This window comes from Gracilinanus agilis, chromosome 3 (genome assembly GCF_016433145.1).
Source record: "Gracilinanus agilis isolate LMUSP501 chromosome 3, AgileGrace, whole genome shotgun sequence".
Classification (NCBI taxonomy): Eukaryota; Metazoa; Chordata; class Mammalia; order Didelphimorphia; family Didelphidae; genus Gracilinanus; species Gracilinanus agilis.
The window spans coordinates 66,440,367-66,462,851 of NC_058132.1; the positions used below are offsets into that span (position 1 = coordinate 66,440,367).

The 22,485-nt window shown below is 38.4% G+C and overlaps 1 protein-coding gene across 1 annotated transcript in view; it reads right to left on the minus strand.

Moving 5' to 3' along the window:
- EYA3 (EYA transcriptional coactivator and phosphatase 3) overlaps window positions 1–22,485 on the minus strand; it is a 126,071-nt gene that overhangs the window by 42,698 nt on the left and 60,888 nt on the right. The window contains exons 3-5 of the mRNA XM_044667937.1: window positions 19,122–19,165; window positions 6,081–6,160; window positions 4,163–4,229 (exon numbers count right to left, since the gene is read on the minus strand). Of these exons, the coding sequence (XP_044523872.1) occupies window positions 4,163–4,229; window positions 6,081–6,160; window positions 19,122–19,165 (191 nt within the window). The remainder of the gene's footprint in view (window positions 1–4,162; window positions 4,230–6,080; window positions 6,161–19,121; window positions 19,166–22,485) is intronic.

The following is a 22,485-nucleotide window of genomic DNA, read 5'->3' on the forward strand; positions in this document are numbered from 1 at the left end:
GCTCAGAGGGAAGGATTTAAAGTACAGAAGAATGAGAGCCAAAGATTTAGAAGTGAATGAAGTTGTGGATATGGATGAGATCACCAAGAGAGAAAGAAAGGCAAAGAAAATGTCTTGAGAAACTCTTTGGCAACAGGAAAAGGAGTTAATATAAGGGTGTGAGGAGTACACAAATGAAGAGTTAAATCAGTAATAATCTGTGACCCCATGGGACTTCCCATGTTGTGAAAATGGTGACAACCTTTGGCCAAAGCTTCTAAGCAGTAATGTCCAAAAATACATGTCATTTCCCTTTTCTTATTGTATTAGTGCCTAAAGAACAAGGATGTTATGGGAACTGATACCTTCAATTAAGTTCTCAGATGGAAAAACTCTAAATAAAGTGTTGTTGCCTCTTTAAAGATTGGAAGCAAATGGCTGGCATCTTAATGACTGAGAAGACGTGTAAGCATACTCCTATAGGTCCAGAACAAAGGTTCTCAAAGTGTAGTCCAGGGAGTCCTACAGGTCTAAGGTCTAAGATCCTTTCAGGGGATCTTCAAAATAAAAACTATTTTTATAAAAAAGCTAAGACATTTAAATATCTAACATGGTAATGATGGATCTAATTCACATAAACAAAATCTCCTGGGGTGGGAGAATGAGGATCTTAGTAATTTTTAAGAGTCTAAAGGGGTCCTAAGACCAAAAAGTTTGAGAACCACTGAGCCAGGATGAACTATGAAGAAGCAACAATAAATAGTCATCTGCCTGGTCTTTTCTGGGCAAAGGAAGATTTGAACATCATTTTCTCCAAAGACAAAATAGAGGCAAACATCAAATGCAGTCAGTTCTCAAGAGTCTACAGAACATCTTACTTTTCTTCACTAGCTGGGTATTTCTTGGGCCATTAGGATATCTATCAACAGGGCAAACCAGAGATGTTAAAGAAATATAATTGAAATTTACCTGCTTTAAAGATTAATTTCTGAAAACACTATTCACATTAAATAATGATGATTCTTTTTGGTTCGAACAAGAAATTATCCTACCATAGGTTCGTTGGAATTGAAATGAACCATCAGTATAGACATATTATTATCCACCCTACTCCCCACTCACAAAACTACTCTCTAGGTTTAGAACCCCATTAACTCTTGCCTAAATTATGGCATCAGCTTCATTATTGGTCTTCCTATATCAACTCTCCCCAGTCAAGCTCATCTATCCTATACGCTGCTTCCAAAGTCATTTTCCCTGTTTATAGGTCTGATCACAAGATTCCTCTACTCAGTAAATACCAATGACTTTCTATTACTCCTCTGAGATAAAATGGAAATTCCTCTGTTCACATCACAAAAGTCCTTCATAACCCAGTCCCAACCTACCTTTCTAGCCTTACTGGATATTACTCTTCCTCTCATTCTAAGCAATCCAACTCAAGTGGCCATTTCACTGTTCAGCATTCATGATACTTCACCTCTCATTCCTATGTCTTTTTTTTTTTTTTAAAACCCTTACCTTCCGTCTTGGAGTCAATACTGGGTATTGGCTCCAAGGCAGAAGAGTGGTAAAGGTAGGCAACGGGGGTCAAGTGACTTGCCCAGGGTCACACAGCTGGGAAGAGGCTGAGGTCAGATGTGAACCTAGGACCTCCCGTCTCTAGGCCTGGCACTCAATCCACTGAGCTACCCAGCTGCCCCCATTCCTATGTCTTTTAATTGGTTTTCCCAAATACCTGAAATGCTCTTCCTTTCTTCCCTTAATCTCACAAAGTCCCCCTTTTTTAAAGACTCAATTCAAGCACCTTTATCTGAATGAAGCCTTCCTGGATCCACCAAATAGCCAATGCTTTACCTAATACTTATTCAACTACCCTGTATGTATTTGTATGTATCTCTATGCCACCTAAATGTATAGTAGTACTTATTGGCACCCCCCTCAATAATATGGCTCCTTTCAAATTGTTTTAGTCCATGTTTTTACATAAATGCTTTATGATTGTTTATTAGTGGCTCCATGCCAAAAGTTCCAGGGGACATGATCTGAACCCTTCTAAAGGCAAAATTATATATCTAGCAAATAGCTATCAAAGAAAAACTAAGCAAGACCAGAACGTCTCAGTCTCTTAAGAATGAATCTGGGAATAATCAATCTAGAAGGATCTCTTTCTGGATATCCTTGAAAAATAAAAACAAAACAAAACAAAACAAAAGACTAACACATTCTTTGAGCATCTTCAACACACTACCTGATTATCTTCCTTACCCTTTCCAAAGCATTAAATATAAAGCATTAATTTGGTAGTTTTAAAATTGTAAAAAATCCATTTTTGTTCTGAACTTGACGAACGTCAAATAAAATAAGTCTTTTCCTACAAAAAAATAGAACAGAAACAGTAGACTGTACACAAAACTCCAAATCACCATTGTGCACATGTTGCTTTTCCTTTTAAGTATATAATAGATTCAACACATAACCTTCCAAGCTATTTTGTTTCTCTGTGTTTCCTTTCGGTCTCCTTTATGTTCTCTTCCATACACATAAAAAATGTTTTTCAATAACTTTTTTAAAAAAGGGTTAATCTGAAAAGTACACAGTACAACAATCCTTTATACATAGTTGATCAATAAATATTTATTGAATAAACGAGAGGAAAAACTTGGAAGATTTTTTATAGTATTTGCTATACCCATATCCCAATGGAACTAGAGGGTTTTTTTTGCCCAACACGTAAAGAAACAAGGTCTTATTCCATACCCAAATAGCCAGACGTCTCAGAGGGCTGCCTAGTGTTGTGAGGAAGATTAGGTAGTAATTAATTAAGTATTAAGGTGGGACAGGAAGGGCTGGAGCTGGAGCATTCTAAGATGGAATGAAGGAGCAGGAAGGAGTGGCTTGTGCCCTGAGAGAAACTCCATTAGGGGTTGGCACAAACTGTTGTTAGCCCTGGGAGATCTTAGAGTAAAGGACACCCTGCATCCTGATTTCCCTGGGATCCTGTGTGGTGGTGGCATCTAACAAGGGGACAAGAACAACAGAGCAGCACCAAGGAAAGAGGAGAAGTTTGGGATCTGGTGGACAGCATCTCAAGCACACCCTCTCTACTTGGCTTTTGACATCCAGAGATCATCGGTGGATTACTGTGAGAAACCCCAAAGCCACCCTCAGCCCTTAGCTGTGCTGGACAAACCCTGGCAGGAACCAGGTTTGATGCAGGCTCCCAGAGACTCCATTACTGCTTCTTTGGCTCTGCCTTCTAGATCACTAAGATTAGAGTAGAGAAGTCCTCCCCTTGTCCTGTGGTTTTGCCCTTTAGATTTTAAGTATAGAAATCCCTTTCCCACCTTTTAGTTAAACATAATTAAACCTGTTAAACCCTTTTTACCTTGCCTGCTTGTTTCTAGACTCTGGCCTAGGGGAAAGCTGGGTGACAGTTAAGACCAACTGCCATTCCTGTGTTAATCCAGTGAACTCTGGTCTTCCCATCCTGGTCCAGTCTCTCCTACAACCTAGTGTGTGTACCCACAACTATTTAGATTTATTGTAACATCCTTGGTGCCCTCCATTACCTATTTTCACACTAGCTGGATCATTCCTAAGCTTGTTCCTCCTAAAAGGACCATCCCTCAATGAAGGTCAATAGCCTAGACCAGTGATAGGCAAACTTTTTAAAGAGGGGGCCAAAGGAAACGAAACGCTCATCCGTCAGTCTGTTTCTAAGGTAACTCTTTCAAAGTTTCATTGTATTCATTAGATCAGGAATAATGTCTCCCTGCTGGATAGAACATTTCAAGGGGCCGCATCTGGCCCGCAAGCCATAGTTTGCCCATCACTGACCTAGACATAAGACAGGCTGGGTAATACCAGTGTGTGGACTGTGCTGATGTTCCTTATCAGCCTCCAAACAGCTCAGATTTCCAGGGAAATAGAGTCATTAAAGGCAGGGACTCCCTGCTATTTCTAATACCCTTACTAACAGAATGCTTCCCTGTATGATACCCAAATTAATGGATTCCTGAGAGGGTCTGGTTTATAACAGCATTGTACATCTTTATGCCTGGGGATCATAAACTTTTAGAGAGGAGGGATAAGAAAAATAATTCAGTAGTCAAAGTAAAGTTGGTAAAAAAAAATTTCAGAGAAACAGTGTGTGAATTTTAGAAATATTTAAAGAACTTACTTTGCAGAATACATCTGTGAGGTATAATCATTTGATGATCGGGGGATGTAATCAGCACATGTCATAACTGAAATAAAAAAAGATCATCAGATAAAAACTAGAAATAAGTGAAATGGAATTTTTATATATCCCACAGTAAATTCTTTAAAAAACAATACAGAAGGGATGGTGTGTTGTGATGGAAAACTAAGTGGACTAGAAGTCAAGAGACCTGAATTTTGGTCCCAAATATGACCATAGGCATATCTCTTCTCCCCACAGAGATTGTTTCCTCCTCAGCAAAATGAGAGTACTCGATGAGCTTCTTTGGGTTCCAGTATTCTGTTTTTGCAGAAACACAGTCTGGATATCACAAGTTCAGGACAGAAGGCAATAGGGACAGTAAAACTACATATCAATACAGGTTTCAGTACTCTCCAAATGCTCAGAATTAAACTTTTTAAGATGGCAAAAGGCACAATTAAGAGCATTAAAGATCACATTCACTGCCCTCTATAATTTGTAGCCATCTCTGCTCCCTGTGACATAGGAGGGGCAGTTTTGCTGTCTCTTGGATGCCTCTATGTGCAAAAGCCCGGGTCTTGCTAAGAGAAAAACAGAAGGGATCTAAAACTATGCCTGCCTCTACCCACTTCTGAAGAGTAAAGAACCTAATAGACACATCAAAATAAAATGCCAGAGGACAGACTGGAGGAGTTGTGGCTCCAAGAGAGCTATGGACAGAATGCTGAAGTATCAGTAAAGAGGAAAGCTGGAAACCTACCTATACTTAACAGAATCACACCATTTTAAAGTTGAAAAATCTCCAGAGATCATCTAGTTCATTTGTTCACCTTACAGTGGAAGAACTGATACTTGGGAGGGAATGACTAATATGAGGGCACACAGAAAATTAGTGGCAGAGTGGAGAAAAGAACCTAGGTTTTTTGATTCCTGTTCTACAATTCTGCCACTATAATAAGCTTGCCATCTCTTATTCAAAGGAGTCACTTAGGGCTGTCTAATAGCCATCCCCTGAAAAGTAGGCAAAGACAAACCAGTAGTAAGTTAACATATAAGGGGAGAAACAGGAAGTCCAGACTCCCAAGGTTTTCCTAGAGTTCTTGGATCCCCTTCAGGTGATGGGTCTTTTCTTAGCAATACTCCACACTGTCCTTCTCCTGGGAAGCAAACTCTCAAATAAAGGACAAACAAAGTGAAATGCTCATACTTCAGTGGCAGGAAGCAAAATTCTATTGGGTCTCTAGAGATACATGATACATGCAGACTAATGTTATATATAAGAACCTTTTACTAGAATCTTCAATAGTTCAAGAACTTTGTCTAAAAAAAAAAAAAAAAAGAAAGAAAACTGTGCCCTCTACAGTAAATAATGGGAAAGGACACCAAACTGTTCCTCATGATAAATGACTGTAAAGAAGTCAGGAGGATCTTTAGAGTTCAAGGAAGTTTAGATTCAGGACAGTCAGCTGTTTCTGTGAGTTAGCAAAGAAGGAAGATAGAAGGGAAATAGGAAGAGGAGCTTGGTAAACAGAATGGATAAGCCACAAGACTGGGGATTGCTTTGGGGAACAAAAGTTGACTTGGGGATCTCAGAAGACCTACTTCAGATATTAATCTGCCAAACCTCTCGAATTTTTCTCTTGGTCTTAGGCTGCCAGGTTAAGCCTTGAAGATCTATGAGACCCACAAGCTTTTCTGTAGAAAAGTATGGCTCTGCAATCCCTAAGATATTGCCCTTTTTCCTTAGAAGCAGAAAGAAATCTCTGAATAGGATTCGCTGCATGAGTATCTCGGTGACTTGTTCTTCATTCAGTAGACCAGGAAAAGTGCAATCAGTCCTCTCTGTACACAATGGACATGAATTGCTGAAGAGAAAGTTCATCTAATTCTTTGGATCTATTTCTTGGGTACTTACTTTCATCTGACATGGTAAGGTTTGAAGCAAGGCTTGAAGTTTCAGGTTTCTGATCACTGCCTTCAGGGTTGCTCACTTGACTGGAGGGAATCAAAATTAATATATTAGCCATCAAAAGCATAACTGAAATGAATGACAATGCTGAAATATTGGCTGTTCCAAACCCCAGGTAGCAATGATCTCACCCCATCACCTGAGACTATAGCAGTCTGCATTCTTATTTTGGAAACTTTCATGTTCTGATCCACTTTCTATTTCTATCCATATTCTATTATCTGGACATATTTCATTATACTCCTACTGCGTGGTAAGCTCCTTGAGAGAATGGACCACGTTTTATTTACTTGTACAACTCCCCAGAACATTTGGGATTTGCCTACACATAGGATGAATTCTCAATATTTGCAGAGAATGAATAAATATTCCTGGGGAGTCTGGAAGAAACCTTTCCCTAATACCTGTAACTCCTGATCCCTAATAGCAAAGGCCTACAGAGGGATGGCAGCCCCAGGACTCCACAGACCTTCAGGCCTATAGGATCTCTTTGTGGCTTCCAGGGAAAAGTTAGGGCCAGGGCTTCTAAAGCTCATCTCTACAGAATTCTATTATGGGGGTCTTGGACCTCCAAGATGCTGCCTCAGATCTTGACAGAAGCTCCATACAAAAGTTCCAGAAAGCAGTAGACCATGTGATGTTAGTTACTAAAACCTGCAAAATTACTATATGACAAAATATAGTAAACACAACTAAATTCCAAAATCCTTCTTTTCTATTTAAGAGATTCATAAAGCACCATAGAGATAGAAATGTGAAGATTTAAAGACCTGATGAATGTGAAGAAGTTCTACCAAGGGTCAGGAGAACTAATTTGTACACATATTCAAATATACAAGGAGCCAAATTATGTTCCCAAAGAATAACGATAGCAGAAGAAACTTGATAAAATAGTTACTATTTTTTGACTATTACTAATTGACTAATATTGACTATTACTGAACATCATTCCTGTCTCCTGACACCAGCACCTTAAAAAGGACCCACTTTATTAATCCCATCAAATAAAAAAAACAACCTCCCCCCCCCACAATTCAACAAACATCAGGCACCCTTTATAGTCAAAACTACTTGCTAGTCAACTTTGGTAAGAATTGGCAAAGAGGATTCAAATTTATCTACAATGCTGCAGGTAGAAGGAACTCTATGGAGGATCCATCTGTTACATTTGCTGAATACTTATTTTATACAGAATCCAACACAAGAAACTTTTATTTTTATTCATTAGTTTCTTTTAAACCCTTACCTTCCGTCTTAGAACCTATACTGTGTATTGGTTCCAAGGCAAAAGAGTGGTAAGGGCTAGGCAATCAGAGTTAAGTGACTTGCCCAGCGTCCCATAGCTAAGAAGTGCCTGAGATCAAATTTGAACCTAGGACCTCCTATCTCTAGGCCTGGCTCTCTATCCACTGAGCCACCCAGCTGCCCCCTAAACAAGATATTCTGGAGAGACAAAGAAGCCATTTAAGAAACAAGATTGTCCTTGGAATACCTAAAAATTTAATCTATAAAGAACAGACATACACAAAATATTAACTTAAGGAAAAATGCATATGCAAATGAATAAAGCATACAAAGTAAAAGAGTCATAGTAATGATGATTATAATTAGTTAGGGTTAATCTAGGAAGGTTCTACCAGAAAAGGAGGTATATTTTGGATCATGATTTAAAGAAGGATGTGATGGCATGGCAGAAAGAAAAAGGTATTTCAGAAATGAAAGACAGCCAAAATAAAAGACACACAGGCAAGAACAAGCAATCTCACCAGATTGTTAGGAGGGAAGTATTTTTTTTTAGGTTAAAGCATTTCAGTGGTTCACTTCTTAACAGTATATAATGACAACGAACAAATGAGAACACTGTAGATTTTTTTTTAAGTCAACTCATCAAAAGATCTGTGTGGCTATTCATCAAAATACTTAGCAATATGACCATTCAAAAAAGTTTCTCTATGTCAGCTGATCAATAACAATTGTCTCTATATATTATCTATCTAAAAGGCACTGGCAAAGATTTGAACTAGACTTAGCCTTTTTTTAAAAAATAAAGTCTTAGGAGGCAACAGGGTAGATCAGTAAGGGTTTCAAAAAAAATGTCTTAGTTAAAACACAGCCTTTTTATTTTAAAATGAAAAACAATTTTCAAATAATTTTCAAGGAGCAATTATAAATGAAGGCACTGATGTTAGCTGTTAAACATTTGTTAAGGGCCTACTATGTGCCAGGTTGGCACTGTGGATCCCATATTTCATTGATATGTGATGCTGACAGCATTAAAAAAATGCATATTGAAATTCTACTTTCTTAAAATAGAATATTTTCTGTCCTTCAACCTCAGAAACTCAAAAAAGAACAGCAGGTTATAAATTCAGGCCAGAGGGTTGTACCTCTTCCCACCCCTATCCTAAAAATCGAAGCAGCTAAGCAAGGAGACACTTTTGAAGAAAACTAATAGTAGGATCAGAAGTGCTTTTTGAGATTTCTTGTCATTGATCATTAATAATACTATGCTAGACAAAGCAGAGCTACTTTTTTGTGTGATACTGTAATGAGGAAATTAGGAAATTAGCACCCAGGTTGTCTCTAAAGACCTGAGAGTTCCATAATGGAATGAGGCCAGGGTTTGAAAAAAGTGTGGGTGGCTTGGCCAAGCTGAAAAGAGATGGTATTGGCTGTGTGGTCCAGCTTTGCCAGGTATCCAAGGAACTGAATAGGATTTGGATTTCACTAAGAAGATATTTCAAGCAACTATCATGGCCTAGGTTGAGGAAAGGTCTGGATTATCTATTGCTGGACAGCAGATTTATCTACCTTACTCCCTAGAGCAGTTTTGGATTGACTGGCTGTGTACTGGCTTGTTCCTGTGACATCTATGATCATCTTGGATCACTGTGAACCAGTGCAGTGAGAAGCCCACCTCTCTAGCCCCTCTTATTCTAGTTAAAGGTTTAGCTTAGTTTAGAACTTAGTTTAGTTTAGTTAAATCATTAGGGCTATTCCATAGTATAGAAAACCCCTCTCTTCCACTCCCCTCATTTAATACCAATAAACCCAGTTTGTTTGTACTTCCTCTCTCCTCTAAGCCATAAAGAACCCACATCTTGAAGTTACCCACTTCACTGGTTTTTCCTGGTTGATAAATTGTCAGTTAGCTGACCAATTGTCATTCCCAAATCTCACATCCCCATTTGGTTTCCCAGTGTTTTTACCTGTCAGTCCTTCCCTTGTGAGGTGTAGGAGTGTCCCCAGTTTGCCTGGTATCTAGTTATTCCCCTATTCCCAGTATTTTCTCTTTCGATACTAAGATAAGCAAAACCCTCTGGCTCTGAAGGAAGTCTTTTCTTCTGAGAGGTCAAAGGTGTTGGTGAGGCTCCTTGTTTTTTTTGTTTTTTTGTTTTTTAATTTTTTTTTTAATTTTAAACCCTTAATTTCTGTGTATTTACTTATAGGTGGAAGAGTGGTAAGGGTAGGCAATGGGGGTCAAGTGACTTGCCCAGGGTCACACAGCTGGGAAGTGTCTGAGGCCGGATTTGAACCTAGGACCTCCCGTCTCTAGGCCTGGCTCTCAATCCACTGAGCTACCCAGCTGCCCCTGCTCCTTGTTTTTTAAGACAGTTTGTAAGCCCAAACCTCAGTGCACTACAGGCTCCGTAAAGAGTCAAGATGTTCATTTTTAACATGACTTGACTGTGAATCCATTCATCAAATGATCATTCTCCATTCCATGCTGTCTATAAAATCTATAATTGCAAAAAACTTTCTGTCATAATAATCACTTCTATTGTTCAACCTAAATTGTGATTGATATTCTGTACCTAAAAATAGCTCCTGTATTTAACAATATACAATAATTCAATTGTAATTTCTCTAGTGACCAAAATGATTGATCCATTATAAACCTAAAAAAGTTTCTAGTTATGATTTTTCTGCAGCAAACTCACAGATATAAATGTGCACAGTTCAAACAGTAACTTAAAAACCACACCCCTTCCCCTACCTCTTATAGAATTATTCCTAGAGAGACATTCTATCTGCTTAATGCCAATAAAAGGTAGTGCTGCTCCATTCATTTTGCATCTGGGAAATATCTCATAGTAGGGCATAGCTGCTATCAACTAAACAGAAAATGAAGCTATTCATGTGACAACTCGTAAGTTTCAAGGTCTTTCAAAGTTACATAAAATGGACCTGTAGAAATATTTTAAATACTCTTAAGTTGCAAAGTTGGAATTGAAGTATGTTATCAATCCTATTGCCAAAACAAATATAGGCCATCTTTTATGAACAGACCAGGTACTGACATGTATAGTTTGTTGGCCACGTCCCATATCATTTCATGATCTGATCGTGTGTAAATTTCACAGAAGATTCATACTGCTCTGCTTATTTTGTTCAAATGATTTTGCTCCTATTCCTCCAAAATCCAATCTTCATAGTGATAGATGGGAATTTGGGAAAGATAGAAAGCAACTGAGTAGTGGAAGAACATAAAACAGGACAAAATCCAAGGCAGGCAGTGGAAGCATTTAGAATCTTAAGGTGTGGAATTCTGTGCAACTAACTGGCACAGGGGAGTTGGATTCAAACTATGGAGTGAGAATTATCTCCAGAGCCCAGCTCCTGATACCTGTGGATACCTGACTGATTCCTGAGATCAACCAGCCACCTATTCAACATCTATTGATTTCCTTCTTTGTTCCCTATACTTGGAAAGCCTCTGCCAAAGATTGCCATTACTATTGATCCAAACTACTGAGTTAACCTTAGTGAACAGTTTCAAACCAAAGTGAATAGGGTCAAACCTGGTATTTGACTCCACCTTCAATCAAACCTTAACCTAATACTATCTTCGTGGGCTTGGTTTAGATTTTAGGTAGATAGAAGGGGGAGAGAGGGAGTTGGAGCAAGCTCAGCTTTGCCAAGGGACGAAGAAATCTTGTGAAAGATTAGATTGGTGGAAACAAAAATAGATTTGGGATAGAAATTAGGGAAAACCACAGCCCACTCACCTCACCTTATCCAAATCGTGATTTTTCAATAAACCTTGTTAACTTTTGAAACACAGTCAGATTGGACTAAGATCAGAGAAGTGTCATCAAGCTTCTTATCCAGAAAGGATTGGTAACTGGACTGGGTTAAGCAAAATCTCCAGTGACCCATCTATTTCAACCATCCCTTCAATAGTCTTTCATGAGATATTCATACAACACTCCCTTTTGCCATGATATAAATGCTGGCTGCCTGGTAGATCAAGAGCTTTAAGTCCTAAGCACAGGCTTCCATCTAATAATGACTATATTCTTGCAGTACGTTAATAAAACCTTTGCTCAGGGCTTCACGGGCCAGGACAGGCAGAGGAAGGCCTTGCCCAAATAGAAGGATAACAAAGAAGAACATGACAGCAAGAGAGCTTGATCTGTTCCCCAGAGCCCTAGTTCCTCTGTTTAGGGCCAATGGGGCCTCCTGCACAAACCTAAGGAATATTACATAAATGGGAGTGATTCTTATAATCCATGTCACAATGAATATTCAGTGTCTTGAGACAACAGATTCCATGTTAGGGTAAAACAAGAAATGACAGAGGTAAGAGAACACAACACAATTCCACTTGAGGAGACCTAGGTTCAAGCTTTGCAATTCTGCAGGCCCTGGGGGTACTTAGCCTTTCTAAGTCTCAGTTTCCTCATGTGTAAAATGGGAGGATTCAATTAAATAATACTAAAGATCTCATCTGACTCTCATCCTGTGATCCTGAGATTGGTGAGGAAAGACCTGGAAGACCAGAAGAGAATGACAGTTTGTCAAACAGGTGAGCCATGAACAGTCTTTGTGATGAATTGAGGTTTAGGGCAAAGTGGAAGGGGTCGTGCCAATGGAAGTTTATTCCAGAAATCTATCCTGGAGTTTCTCTTCAGTCTACTGGTACTTTGAAGAATGAGAAGAAGGGGAGGAAGGAGAAAGAGGAAGAAAGAGAAAAAAGGAAGAGCATCCAAAGTGTCTTAGAAAGAACCCTGAGTCTTCCTAAGAAGTCAGAAGGTCTTGGTTAGAATGCCCATTGCTACATACAGTATCTGTGAGATCCCAGGGTAAATAAGTCTCTTAACATTCATGGCTGCCTTTCTTCATCTGTAAAATAATGCCAATAGTAGTTAGGAGGCCAACAGACTAGAACTGAAATTTTATTGGTTTAGAGAATTCCTGGATTAGGAAATCTCTTTTACTATTGCAGGCTGGGATATTCTCTGCAACTGATGAGAATTGCCTAAAGTACATAGATGTTAAATAAATTGCCCAGGTTCACATGGTAGTATGTGTCAGAATCTGGACTTGGACACAGGTCATCCTGGCTCCTAAATAAGCTTCTTTATCCACTACAACATGTTAGTAAACCAAAAGGGAGAGTCAGACAAAGGCTATGGGAAACAAAGAGGAAAAAAAAGAGATAATCAGAATTCTGCCACTTGTATTGTCCACAATATGTCACCCAAAGTGGTCATGCACATTATCTTATTTATGCCTCATAATAAGCCTATTGGTGTTTGTCCCATGTTTGGTACCTCCCCCTCTGGCCCCCCTACCCCCATGCCTCTTTATTATTAAGAGGTTATTTTACCAATTACATGTAAAAACAAATTTCCAAATAAGTTATTCGAAGTTATATAATTTAAGTTGTCTCCCTACCCCCCTTCCCTTTCTATCCCCACTCCTAGATGTTAAGCAATTTGATTTGGATTATACATGTATTATCATGCAAAACATTTTCATAAGCGAATAATCAAATAAAACAAAACCCAAATAAACAAATGAAAAAGTTATATGCTTTCATATGCATTCTGACTTTAACAGTTCTTTCTCTGGAGTTTGAAAACACTCTTTGTTATAAGTCCTGCAAAAATGTCCTGGATCGCTGTATTGCTGAGAGTAGTGAAGTCTTTCACAGTTGATTATTCCATAATATTGCTGTTATTGTGTATAATGTCCTCCTGGTTCTGCTTATTTCACTCTGCATCAGTTCAGGTAGGTCTTGCCAGCTCTTTCCAAAATCATCCTGTTCATCATTTCTTATAGCATAATACTATTACATCACCATAATTTACCACAATTTATTTAGCCATTGCGCAATTGACGAATATCTCTTCAAATCATCCTTTATTTCTGAATAGGAACAAATGACACCATGGGGTGATATCTTGACTTGCTTGTGAATCAGATTTAAGTAAGGCAGAGTAACACAAAGTCATCAGCCCCTCTCTTCCAGTCATCAAAGGCCAGTGGCAAGCCAGAAATCAAGACTGGAGATGACCTGGGATATAATGTTTGACCTTGGCATCTTCAATGTCTCACTAAGCTCTAAGTGCTCCGCAGTACCTATTTCCATGGCCTTCATGGTCATTGGGACAAATTATTCTTATACACCTATTCCTCCAGGGGAAGTCTTTACATGCTTAGGGTAGACATCCTCCTAACTCATGCATAGGTTTGAGGACTATCAGTTACCTTCAACTTGGTACAGCCCACCTGAAGGAACAGTTTTACTAGGGTGTGGCTGCTGTGTATGCTATAGCTTCATGGAGCCATAGATAAGAGTTGTGTGACAGGTGGAAGTGGATGAGCTGTCTTGAAAATGGCTCAGTAAACTCTAATATCAGAATAGCTAGTCCTTCCCAAACACTCCATTCCCCCAACAAACCTGTAAGTAAGTAGGAAATTGCATCAGTCAAGGCTCAATTAGCCACACGCTGATTTTGGACTCTCTCTCCAGACAAGGTCAAGTACAGGTAGTGTCTGAGAATATTTGAATGAACATACATGCATGGGTGGATGTGACAAAGTTCTCTAAAGAAAAAGAGAAACTATAGTAATTACCTATAAATGGGGGGGGGGGGGGAGGGTGGAGTCAAGATGGCCATTGTGGGAAAAGGTCAGACCTACCTCTTTGAAAATCCTTCCACACCAATCAAAACCAAAGTGCTTTGAGGGGAAAGAAAACCAAATCTAACAACAGGACAAAGCTAGGGGATCCTCCTGCTAGATTCAACTTAAAAAGTATGCCCCCCCCCAAAAAGCCTGAATTCTTGAACTCTCGGATTCAAGGGAAAGGAAGAAGGAAGGCCTCAGGACCACTTCCCCACCTACTGTGCTGAGTGGTGCCTGGAATCTCTGAGCAAGCAAGGGCTCTAGTCTGGAGGGAGTGCCTTGTTGGCACAGTTGTGCCAGGCTCAGGGCATTAAACACAAGCGGCAAGGAGGCAGCTGGAGGAGAAGCGCAGAAAGGGCAGCCTAATTGCAGCCCAAATGCTCCATCTTGTCCTACCCTTCCCCCAACCCCCACAGGTTTTTGGCCTCAAAGCACATCCAGCTCAGCAGATCAACTAGGCCCTGGCTTAATCTTATCAATAGGGCAGATAAGAAGCCTTAGGAGGCCAGGGAAGCTCAATCTCCAATCTCCAATACCCCTCCCTCACTGACTCCACTGAGAGCCTTGCTGACTAAGCTCTGCTACAACTACTGCAACTACTACAGAATATCTTGATAACATGGTGGGAAGCCCAACTCCCTTCAGCCTCCACACCTTCAGCTTCTGCTGTCAGCTGGGGAAGATCTGACCTCAGGACTCATTAATACCATCAGCCTAACCTAGTCAATCAGTAGAGCAGAGAAGAAGCCCCTTTAGGACAGAATACTCCAAACCCAAAGATACAGCTATGTAAATGGAATTAGCTCACCTTTATTCATTCTTTAGACTTTAGCCACCAGGAATATATCAATCCACCCAACTTAGAATAAAATGGCGAAGGGGGGGGGGGGGAATCTATGACCCACATGTGATAGTAAGTGAAAAATAAAAAACAAGTGACTGCCCCCTGGGCAGTCCAAAACAAAGCTGAGGCTGCCATTTGTCCTCGTAGTGCTGGAGGTGGACTCAAGAAGTGATGAAAAGAACTACCTTTTAAATATGCGGTAACTTCCTGTGAGGGGATTTTGCCTTTTGAACATGGGCTTGAAGGAGCTCAGGTTGAGAACTCAGACTGCTTCCCTTTGAATTATCACATGGGTAAGTTAGGCTGACTCCCTTTCCTTTCTTTGGTGTTTCTGGAGGCCCTAGCCTCAAAAGAGGCCTCTCATCTTAGAGGAGGCCTCGTTTAATTGACTTCTGTGCCCTTTGTTGGGGCCTCTGAAGCCCTTCCTGGTTTGGGTCTGGACCAGGCTGGGGTAACACACACTCACACTCACTCTTTCTCCTCCCTCTCTCCTCTCTCCCTCCCCCACCCCCCACCATAAAAGTCATCCTGACTTGGGTCTTTTATTTTGGAATTGGGTAATCAATTCCTGGTGACCAAAACTCTTAAATATCCAGTCCAACCATAATTTTCCCCCTTTACGCAGCAAATAAACAGAGGAGCAAGATTACAGCAAATGATAAGGGGGAAAGAAGGAAAAAATGAGTAAAAACAAAAAGAAAAAAGAAATTACAATCAACAGCTTCTATCCAGGTAATAGAGAAAGAGAAAATGGAACAGAGGAGGACCAAGGAACATCGAGCAAAACCACAGAAACTCCAGTGAATTGGACACAGGCTTTGGAAGAACTCAAAACACACAATTCAAAAACAATTAAGAGAGGCTGAAGACAATTGGGAAAAGGACTTAAAAAGCAAAATAAGTCATCTGGAAACAGAGGCACATGAACTAAAACAAGAAAATAGTGTCTTGAAAGCCAGAATTGATAAGCTTGAAAATGAGGCAAAGAAGGTGAAAGATGACCTACAAAGAAAATCAGACCAGGAGAAGGATGACCAAAAAGCCAGGGATGAAATTCAGTCTTTAAAAATTAGAATCCAACAACTAGAAGCAAATGACTTCACAAGGCAGCAAGAGTCTAGACATAAACCAAAATCAAAAGAATGAAAAAATTGAGGAAATATGAAACACCTCATTGACAAAACTACAGACGTGGAAAATATATCCAGGAGAGACAATTTAAGAATTATTGGACTACCAGAAGATCATGACAAAAGTAAAAGCCTGAACACCATTCTACAGGAAATCATCCAAGAAAACTGCCCTTACATTCTCAAACAAGAGGGAAAAGTAAAGACTGAAAGAATCCACAGATCGCCTCCTGCATTTAATTCCCAATTGGCAACGCCAGGAATGTTATAGCCAAATTAAAGAACTACCAGACCAAGGAAAAAATATTACAAGCTGCTAAGAAGTCATTCAGATATCATGGAACCACAGTTAAAGTAACACAGGATCTGATGCATCTATACCAGTGATTCCCAAAGTGGGCACTACCACCCCCTGGTGGGTGCTGTAGCGATCCAGGGAGAGGTGATGGCCACACTTTTTTGGTATTACATTCTGTTCAATAAATAGTTTCATAATTTCCAGGGGGTGCTAAGTAATATTTTTTTCTGGAAAGGGGGTGGTAGGCCAAAAAAGTTTGAGAACCACTGATCTACTCTGAAGGACCAGAAGGCATGGAATATGATATTCCAAAAAGCAAGGGAACTAGGTCTACAATCAAGAATTGACTACCTAGCAAAACTGACTATATTATCGTAGGGGAAAGTATGGTCATTTAATAAAATAGAAGACTTCCAAGCATTCATAAAGAAAAGACCAGACTTAAACAGAAAATTTGATGCCCAAACACAGAACTCAAGAGAATAACAAAAGGCAAATTAAGAAAGGGAAAAAACAAAAACAAAAAATCCCTCTTTTTAAAGGGATCCAATAAGTTCAAATGATTTGTATTCGTATAAGAAAAGATGATATTGATAACTCTTAAAAATTGTTACTATCATCAGGGTAGCTAGAAGAAGTATACTTAGAGGGAACAGTAACAAACTGTATAGGATGAAACACACACACACACACACACACACACACACATGCATATATATAAAACTAGAGGTAAAAAAAAAAAAAGAGGATAATACCAAGAGAAATGGGAAAAGAGACAAAATGGGGTAAATTTCTATTTCATAAAGAAGCGCACGGCCGGAGCAGAGGAGAAGACCAATACAATGGAAGGGTGAAAGAGGATGGAGATAGGCAACATTTAATTCTTACGTGCACTGAAGTAGACTCAAAGAGGGAAGAACAATCAGATCCATTGGGGCAGAGAATTGATTGATGCCCTATAAAGAAGTGGAAGTATAACAAAAGGACTGGTGAGGAGGGCAGCAATACAAGGGAAGGAGAGTGTAGGGGATAGCTTAAAAGGACTCTAAAGAAGAATAAGAAGGGAATAAAAAGGGGGAAGGGAGAAAGGGAAGTAAAATAAGGGTGGGGATTAGGGACACTGATTAAAAGTAAAACACTGGTGTAGAAGGAAATAGTGAAAGAAGAAAGGGCAGGCCTAGGAGAGGAAATCAAAATGATGGGGAATACACAGGTGGTAATCATAACTCTGAATGTGAATGGGATGAACTCACCATACAGAAGCAAACAGCAGAGTGGATTAGAAACCAAAATCCTACCATATGTTGTCTACAAGAAACACACATGATGCAGGTAGACACATACAGGGTAAAAGTAAAAGGCTGGAGCAAAATCTTTTGGGCTTCAACTGAGAAAAAGAAGGCAGGAATCGTAATCATGATATCTGACAAAGTCAAAGTAAAAACAGATCTGATTAAAAAAGATAGGGAAGGTAATTACATCCTGATAAAAGGCAGCATAGACAATGAGGAAATCTCAGTACTCAACATGTATGCACCAAATGGTATAGCATCCAAATTTCTAAAGAAGAAACTAGTGGAGCTTAAGGAGGAAATAGAGAGTAAAACTATACTAGTGGGACACCTGAACCTTCCTCTATCAGATCTAAATAAATCAAACCAAAAAATAAACAAGAGGTAAGAGATGTGAATGAAATCTTAGAAAAATTAGAGTTAATAGATATGTGGAGAAAAATAAATAGGGGCAAAAAGGAATACACCTTTTCAGCAGCACATGGTACATTCACATAGATTGATCATGTACTAAGGCATAAAATCATGGCAAACAAGTGTAAAAGAGCAGAAATAATAAATGCAACTTTTTCAGATCATAATAAAATAAAAATAATTAGTAAGGGTACATGGAGAGGCAAATAAAAATTAACTGGAAATTAAATAATATGATTCTCCAAAATCGGTTAAAGAACAATTAATAATTTCACTGAAGAGAATGACAATGATGAGACATTCTATCAAAATCTATGGGATGCAGCCAAAGCAATACTCAGGGGGAAATTTATATTGTTGAGTGCATATATTAACAAATTAGGGACAGCAGAGGTCAGTGAATTGGACATGCAAATTTAAAAACTAGAAAGAGAACAAATGAAAAATCCCCAGATAAAAACTAAATTAGAAATCCTAAAAAATAAAGGAGAAATTAATAAAATCGAAAGTGAAAGAGCTATTAAATTAATCAATAAGACTAGAAGCTAATACTTTGAAAATACAAATAAAATACACAAAGTACTCGTTAATTTCTAAAGTGGGGGGGGGGGTGCCACAGCAAAGAAGAGAGAAATGCATGAGAGCAGTTTTGTGCAGTACTTCCTACAACTTCCTTAGAAGGAAAGAACCGAGACTGAGGAGGTAGAGGATCATCTAGAAGTCTTCTAGAGGCCAGAGGGTCCCCCCACCCCATGGTCCCTAACCACAAAACTCTAAAAAGGTGCCTGAAAAAAGAGGCCTTTCCTGTTAAACAGTCAACAAATACTACACCTGTTGGTAATCAGTAAAGTGTAGGTGAAGTAAGTGTAGTAGGTATAGTGAAAGTGTAGAGAGAAATTTTCTTTTGGAGAAAAAATTCCATCTTAAACTATGTTATCTGACAATATAAGCAGATAGTAAACGAAAGAGTGTTAATGATTTTGTGCCAACATGCCATAAAAATCAGAGCACACAACAAAAAGAGGTAGAAAAAATGAGAAATAATGAAGACAAGATTGGAAGGGATTATAAAAGAAATTCAAATTTACGCACCTCAAAGCTTGCTCTCCTGACTCTTGCATCTTGGCTTTCTTCACCTGCAAAAACAAATTAATAAATGCACACCAAGAGAGAGATCTTTCTGGCCCAGAGATATTGTAGGGACTCCAATGGCAAATTTCTGTTGGAAACCATTCAACAATTTGCTTATTATAAAATTTTGCTTTAAGAAGAAATTTAATTTGTGTACTGTGGACAACAAAATGAGTTGTGATAACTTTTGGTTATATTCAAAATATATTTAAAGTTAAGATTATTATTATTAAAATGCTTTTTGTAGATTCTGATTTCAAAGCTAAACTTTCACAGAAATGGTTATGCAGAATAATTATTTGGAAGACTTTAGACATCATCTAATGCACCTCATTTTGAATACCTACTCATTTTAAAAATGAAAAAACTAAGGGAAAGTGATTTGCCCGGTGTCAGTCATACACTCAGTTCTGAAGGACAGGTTTCTTGACTAGAATTCTGTTGCTCTCTTCAGCAGACCACCTGGTCTCCTCCAATAGTCTAAATCCCGAGATTTTTTTATTTATAAGTGAAATAGGTATTTAAATTAAAGGCCTAAAGAATCACATAATTCTCTTTCTTTCTTTTTTTTTTTTTAACATAATTCTCTTTCAAACGGGACACAACTCTGGGCTTTAAATCCTGCGAAGTCATAGACTTTTATAGGAAGAAAGGAAAATCAACTAGTCTGACCCCTTTACTTTATAGAAAAAAGCAGCTAAAACCCAGAAAGAATTAGGGACTCACCCAAGGAGTCAGAAGCCAGGCCTAAAACTCAGGCAATTTACATCTGGGTTCTTCTTGCTATTCTATACTGCCTTTCTTATAACTACCATCCTTTTTTTATCCCCCTCAAAGTATTTCAAAATTAAAAAAAAAATTAAGAGCCTATCAATAAATCTTGCCTTGTATTTGAGAAATTTTTTTTTTAAATCAAGGCAATGTTTATTTATTCCCCTAACACAACAACTTGCAAACATAAGCTCATTAAATGCAAAGTTTGTATTGTTTTGTTATTTTATCTCCAAAGCACAAAGGCCCTTAATACATTTTTAAAAGTAATTACTGAATGAGGAAAATTAACAAGAAAAGCATCTAGCCAGCATTATATAATGTGAAGGAAACCATTTGGGAAATATTCTGTTGAGCATATTCCATAGTTCCTTCATTTTTTCTACATTTTAGCCATTGAGAGGACCCTGAAATTTTCCTGTTGATAAAGTTTGCCTATAAATGGATTGGATGACCTCATAATATAGCACAAACATACTGTTATCTCAGGTGGAAATCCTCTGAGAGACCATTTCCCATTCTCTGCCTACACGAATCTCTTCTCTAACACTACAGATAAGTAAATGTTATATTCTGAATACCTCCAGGAATGAGAGAGTCATTAAATGTTGAAGTGGTCTATTCTATTTTCCAAACAGCTCTAATAGCTAAGATAGTCTACCTCATATTGAGCAAAAATGTTCTTCTCTACAATTTATCCCTACTTTGGATTAAATCTAAGGAATTTTCAAATTCTACCAGTCTATTTTCTCCTTGCTCCAGCAATAGGCTAAATCTTAGTACATTTTAAACATGTCTACAATAAGAACCTATTATTGTACTTTACAGTACTAACTATATATGAGGAGTGTCTTCCTTTTTAACAAATTAACAAAAGTACAACAAAGTACAGAAGGTTGGAGATGAAAGGGACCTCTGAAATCAGCTGGTGCTATGTCGGTGAACCTATGGCATAGCATGCCAAGAGTATGCTGGAGGGGGTTGCTCCTTTCCCCCTTTCCATGTGTGCCTGAAGATATTTCTCACATGACCCACCCCTCTGCCCAGCAGCCCAATGGGAGCAATTCCTCCCTTCCCCGGCTGAAGTGGGGGGTGCGGGGGGAGGGGAAGCACGCATGCACACAAGGGAGGCAACTCACATGCTGCATGAAAGTTGCAGTTTGGGCACTTGGTCTCTAAAAGGTTTGCTACTACCTACCCTGCTTCTGGCTGAAAATTCTAATGGAGAGGGATACACTACCAGTGCAAATGCTTAGCCTGTTTTATTGCATCAGCAAACACTGATGTAAATCTACTCTGCTTTAAGTTTTTATTTAGCATGGTATATTATCATTTCTACTTTTTTCAATCTTTCAACATTTTAGTTTTTCCCAATTACAATTACATGTAAAAATAATTTTTAACATTAGCTTTCTATTTTTTAAAAATGTTTATTCCAAATTCTCTCTCTCTCCCACATCCTGACATAATACATTTTAAGAATCAACAGCTAATAAAATTAGAAGGGAAACAGTTGGGGGGGGGGTCTTTGCAGCAAGTTTCTTTGATGAAGGTCTCTTTTCCAAGATATATAAGAAAGTGATTAAACTTTATAAGAATGAGCCATTCCCCAATTAATACATAGTCAAAGGATGTGATCAGGCAGTTCTCAAGGGAAGAAATCTAAGCTATCGACAACCATATTAAAAAATACCTCAGATCAGTAATAATTGGAGAAATATATATTAAAGCATGTATAAATTTCTACTTCATACCAATAAGATTGGCAAAGTCGGCAGAAAAAAAAGATAAATCTGAAAAAGTTGTGAGAAAATAAGCACACAGATATACTATAAGTAGAACTGTGTTCAGTTTAGCCATTCTGAAAAGCACTTTGGAACTAGGTTCCAAAAGTTACTAAATTGTAGTAACTCAGAAATATGACTACTGAGCCAATACCTCAAAAAGATTAAAGAAGAAGGGGTTCGATACACAGCAGATCTTTTTGTAGCGGTAAACAACTGGACACTAAGGAGATATTTGGAGAATGGCTAAAATATATTTTTTAAATAGTTTATTTCACCTTTAACTCATCCTTTTTAAAGTTCAATTTTTGCATATTTTTACAATGTATTACATAATATATTAGTATAGTAGCAAAAGTCCTATTCGAAATTGGCTTTGATGAGAAAACTAGAAAATGACCAAAAGAAACAAGAAAATGCACAGGATGAGTTGAGAAACTATTCCACCAGTTACTAGCCCTGTGGCCTTGGGGAAATAATTTAAAGTCTCTGAGTTTTAGCTTTCTCTTCAGTAAAATGAGAGTAATCCCTGCCCTGCATAACACACACATATATGGAAGATCAAATGAGTCACTGTATGTGATTCTTACAATGTTGATTCTTATTTCAACATTGTAAAACACCATATGAAAAAAATATGGAATTTTGTGGAAAAGATACAAAATTGGAAGATTGGGGGGGGGGGGAATGGTTCAAATCCTGCCTCAGACATTTATATTAGCCATATGAACTTAAGCATATCATTTAATCTTTCTGACCATTTAATCTTT